This window comes from Fulmarus glacialis, unplaced genomic scaffold (genome assembly GCF_000690835.1).
Source record: "Fulmarus glacialis isolate BGI_N327 unplaced genomic scaffold, ASM69083v1 scaffold43481, whole genome shotgun sequence".
In the NCBI taxonomy this organism is placed as follows: domain Eukaryota; kingdom Metazoa; phylum Chordata; class Aves; order Procellariiformes; family Procellariidae; genus Fulmarus; species Fulmarus glacialis.
This window is the reverse complement of record NW_009192948.1, coordinates 1-5,165: the sequence shown is the minus strand read 5'-3', so window position 1 is coordinate 5,165 and position 5,165 is coordinate 1. Positions and strand designations below refer to the sequence as shown.

Genomic DNA, 5,165 nt, shown 5'->3' with positions numbered 1-5,165 from the left:
TCATCAGCTTGTTTAGGTTCTCCTGTGGGACCATGATTTAGTGTGTGTTTATATGAAATATGGAAAAACTAACTCTTAGGTTCTTTGAACTTAGCATAAAAGGGCTATCAATGGAGATGCACTGGGCTGAAAATTATCAACTGATAATACCTCAATCAATAGCTCAATCTCCTCTGATTCTGAACATTGAACATCACTTCTTAGGATAAGAAAAATGTTGCCATCAAGCCAATGAGAGTTAGAGGGTAGGTACTTCATAGTTTTATGAGAAAATTCATGTTTTATTTTAACTGTAACTTAGGACTTTACAGTGTCATTTTTCATTCCATAAGACTTTTTTTTTTTTAATGAGGATCTGAACAAAAGTTGTTTGTTTGTTTTTTTACTGTGGCTGAGTCAGTTGAAAATGCAGTTTAATTCTAATTTGCATAGGTGAAAAGATAAAATGTTCACTCACCCGGAAAAGAGCTGAGACAGTCTGGAAAGAAGAACCCTTCTTCTTGCCACCTTTCTTGCCACCACCACCACCACTAGCCTCTGATAAAGTAAAGATAATGAAACATTTATGGCTTTGGGGCCCATTCACAATTCCACAATTTTGTAGAACCACTCTGCACCAAAGAGGTGACATTTCAGAGAACTGACCTGCCTCTCCACCAGCAGAGGCAAAAAGTAACGCCAGTGTCTTCACAGATGATTTCTGATACAGCCCAATGACTGTTTCGTTTAGGGGGTCCTTGTTCTTTTCAAGCCAGCCAGAGATGTTGTAGTCCACGGTGCCAGCGTAGTGCACCAGGGAGAAGTGGGCCTCAGCCTTGCCTTTGCCAGGCTTGGGCTTCTGGAAGTTGTTGGACTTGCCCAGATGTTGGTCATAGAGCTTGTTCTTAAAAGATGTGTCAGTTGCCTTGGGGAACATGCACTCCTCTTCCAGGATGGAGAAGATGCCCATGGGCTGGGAGAAGGAGCAAAAAATAACAGCGATGAAATACACGTCTGACTTCAGAAGGAGACTGCAGTAAGGCACAGGAAACTGAGAAATGGATGAAATTTTTGGATCAAAAATGGATCAAATCTTTGTTAGGTTTTGCACATGCAGTTCTAGACAAAACATAAATTTGTGTCTGAAACTAATGTATTTCAGAACTGACAGTGTCACAATAATCACACAAAGTCTTCTAAATAATTGGGAAACTGATGAATCAAAAGGAGATTTTTATTTTCTGCATTAATGCTTTCCCAAAGTAAATTTGTGTAGATGAAGGTATCTTACTAAAATTGACCTTTGTTCAACAGATAAACAGATCTTTCAGCTACTTCCTGAAACCTTATTTTTGATGAGATATCTCTGTCTTTTCATTCCTGTACAAGAGGATGTTACACAAAACAGAGTCAGCTAGTCAGCTCATTGTGGTTGTTTTATTCAACCCTGTTCATCCAGTACCTTTTTTCTATAGACACCTATGATTTTACTTAGAACTTGTGTTTCAGAAATCACAGTATTAATATTGAAATCATAATCATAATACTGAAAATTGTGTCTGGGTTTCTGAAAAGAGATCTTTCATCTTTGTAGACTAGAAAGCATACCTACAGAGAATCCTTGCCATCAAATTATGTGTGATCGCATTAATTCTTCTGTTGCCAAACAAGCAAAATTACAGTTAATTTTTTTAAAATGCATATAATAATGTAGTTAATGGATAACCTAAAGGTACTTCATTTGTAGCCTAATCACAAAGGTCCTTAGAAATTACTTTCTGAATACATATAATATTTGAAATGAAAAGGTACTTTTTGAATACAAATAGCCAGGAACATAAATGGATAATAATAGGTAGGTTTGTGAAGCATTAGGGCAAGAAATAATAAGGCTGAAGAAAAATCCTAAAATTCTGTCACGAACAAGAAATAACAAAATCTTAAATGTAATCAACATACTTTTTCAATGAGCTCAATGCAGGCAGCCAGGTCCATCCCAAAGTCAATGAATGTCCATTCAATTCCCTCCTTCTTGTATTCCTCCTGCTCCAGCACAAACATGTGGTGGTTGAAGAACTGTTGCAGTTTCTCATTGGTGAAGTTGATGCACAGCTGCTCCAGGCTGTTGAACTGCTCAGTGCAAAGACAAGATTTACTCATTCTCAAGATGAAGAACTGCCTGTGTAGCTTTCTCCTGTGCACTCAGAATAATGCCCAGTTAAAACAAAGATTTTTTTAATGTTAAAACATCCCATTAACTATTTTCAAAGAGGTTGGGGTTTTTTTGCTCTTTGCTACCTGAATGATGTTTACATATATAATTTATTTTTAAATCAAATTCCCAAAAGATTTGGTAATCTTATCCCTATCAAGGTGCAATTTACTTCACTCTTTTCTCTCATATTATGTAAATTTTCCCATTGCCCTTACAAAAAAATTAGACATTGTCAGTGTTTGCCAGTCCTGGCTTGGACTCAAGTACCTTCCCCAAATGTCTGTAGAACTTCTCTGTCTGCACTAAAGGCAGCCAATGCATTCTTCCTGTTGGAATCACCATTTGGCTCTTCAGAAGCAAAGGATATATATTGCTCTCTTTTTCCAAAGACTTAGCACAATTTTGTGGGGGACTTAAGTCTACCTTTCTCCTCCTACTCTCCGTGATATTGTATCTTTGCTATTTGTGTGCTATTTGTCAGTGGACTTTTCTAATACTAAGCTCAAATTATTGAAAAGCTACATTTGTGCTAATCATGTAGAAGGCAGCTGCTTCTTCCTTGTGTATCACGTAAAGCTGTTACTTGCAGATCCATTGAAGCTCATGGATTGTGCTGGAGAAAAAGCAGTGACATATACAAGGAAGGAAAGCATTTCCAGAAAATAAAATTTAAAAAAACCCTACAAAACTTGAGTTGAAATTTCAAGTGAATGGAATATTTTAAAAAACCCCCACCATAATTCTCCAGTTCCTCTTGAGCTCTAATTGCCCTTTCAAGATTTTACTATGATTTCTGTGGTACTTGCATCAAAGATCTCAAAGCCAGCAATGTCCAGGACACCAATGAAATACTGTCTGGGCTGCTTGGTATCCAGTTGTTGGTTGATACGAACAACCATCCACAGGAACATCTTCTCATAGACAGCCTTTGCAAGAGCACCCACCGAATTGTTCACCTAATACAAAGAAGAATGCAGCAGAAGGAAAACAGTACCAGAGCAAGAGAGTGAATCAAGCCAGAGGTTCCCAGTCACCAGCTGGTTGTTACCTGCTGCACGGTTTGACCCTTGGTCACATATTCATTCCCAACCTTGACTCGGGGGTAGCACAGGGCCTTGAGCAGGTCTGCTGAGTTCAGACCCATCAAGTAGGCAGCCTTGTCAGCAACTATACACAAAGAGAGAGGGAGACAGTGACAGAGGAGAAGTGATCATTGAAAGTGGAGGTCCTCTAAGGTTTCAGCACTGCAATCTTGTGATAGCTTGAAAGGAAATTTAGAAGCATGAATATTATGGAAGCTAGAATTTATGTCTTTATGAAATTAAATTGGAGCAAGATACCTGAATGCCAACTGCCAGCTATGTAACTGTTTCTGTTATTGGGAGTTCTAGATTTTGTTAATACCTTCTGTGCCATCTGGCTCTGCCTGCTCCTCACGCTGCTTCTGCTTGAACTTCAAGTTCCCATAGTGCATGACAGCCCCTGTCAGCTTGTAAATGGCTGTTTTCTCATCAGCAGTGAAGCCCAGGATGTCAATGGCACTCTGGCAACAGAATCAGTCAAATAAACCTCTGGCCCATTAAATGGAACTTTCACCACACCAATATGCTCGGTGTCACTTACATCTGTAGCCATCAGCTCTTCCTGGTCATTAATGCTGGCAACAGTGATCTCACCTTGACTCACAAATTGGTAGTCGTATGGGTTGGTGGTAATGAGGAGCATGTCTGTAAAGAGGAATAGGACATATCCAGGTGTAAGAATGAAGAGAAATGTTAAACACTTTCAGATTCCATCAAAAAATTTATAATACTTCTTACCAATTAGCTCTGGCTTCTTGTTGGACATGATCTGATAAAATATGTGGTAGCTTCTTTCTGCCTTGAGCTGGAAAGTGACTCTGGACTTCTCCAGCAGATCTAGCAAGGATGGTAGGACAGAGTTAGGCCTGAGAAAGTACACTGAGGTAGAAAGGGAGGAAGGAATGTGATCAGGTCAGGAGGTCTCTTACATGTTTCAATGTCAGCAGAAGCTAGCTTGCCTGTGGCTCCGAAGTGGATTCGAATGAATTTGCCCTTTAGAAGGGAAAGAAAAAAGTTATTTTGAAATTTCGTTAAGACTGTAAGTATGTAACCTTACATTCTTCAAGAGGACAGGATTTAAACTTAGAAGTTGTTTTGATTTTTTTTCTTGTTTTTCTTAAAAAAAGCAAAATAGAAAAAAAAAAATCAGGAAACTCTCTATACTGGCAATACTAGGGTGAAGATCTGGGTCGAGTTATTATTACTTAGTGGATAACCCTCAATGCACAGGAACAAGAAAACCACTAAGCAAGCCTTTTATTAGGTCATGTATGCCTCAATTCAAACAGATGGATATAGAGAAAGCCAAGATGCAGTCGCTTAATTTTTTAATCAAATAGGATGCTGTGGAGGTGGATTTTGGTGGTGTAAATGTTAAATGAGTTCTTTGGATCTTGCAGAAAAACAGAAGGCAGCTATTATTTTCTGAGTTGTGGGAATAGGGGCAACACACGCAGAACATAGAGCTTTAGGCTGAGACTGTGGATTGGTATTGTGATTTCTCAAGGACACTCACAGCTTATCTAATAAAATTTATGAATGGCTTTTTGCATTAAAATGATCAAAAGGACATGTCATAGAGTCGTTTGGTTTCTGACAGGAAGTTTTGAAGACATCTTTGTCCCTATCCCTTCCCAGACAACTTTTATCAAAGTCTGAAGAGTCAGATTAATAGAACTGCCCAGTTCTTTGTCTAACAAACCAGAGATCCATATTTTTGCTGATCTGATGCAGGCGATTTCCATCCTGTATGTCTGTCTTTTCCTCCCTCCTTCCCTTCTTCCCTTCCTTCTGCATTATATCAGTTTACACAAATTTGTATCTACAGTCTGTATGACAGATACCAGGAGCATGTATTTTTTTTTTTTTAATAAATATTAATTAATATA

At 38.5% G+C, this 5,165-nt stretch overlaps 1 protein-coding gene across 1 annotated transcript; it reads right to left on the bottom strand.

Moving 5' to 3' along the window:
* Positions 1-4: 4 nt before the first annotated feature.
* LOC104070987 (myosin-3-like) lies at positions 5-4,269 on the bottom strand (the record flags this gene model as incomplete). The annotated part of the gene is made up of 10 exons (XM_009587267.1): positions 5-22; positions 458-535; positions 650-952; positions 1,939-2,109; positions 3,001-3,150; positions 3,243-3,361; positions 3,599-3,737; positions 3,818-3,921; positions 4,015-4,113; positions 4,206-4,269. Coding segments are annotated over 10 exons (1,245 nt in total), but the record flags the coding sequence as incomplete, so codon positions are not given.
* Positions 4,270-5,165: the final 896 nt, after the last annotated feature.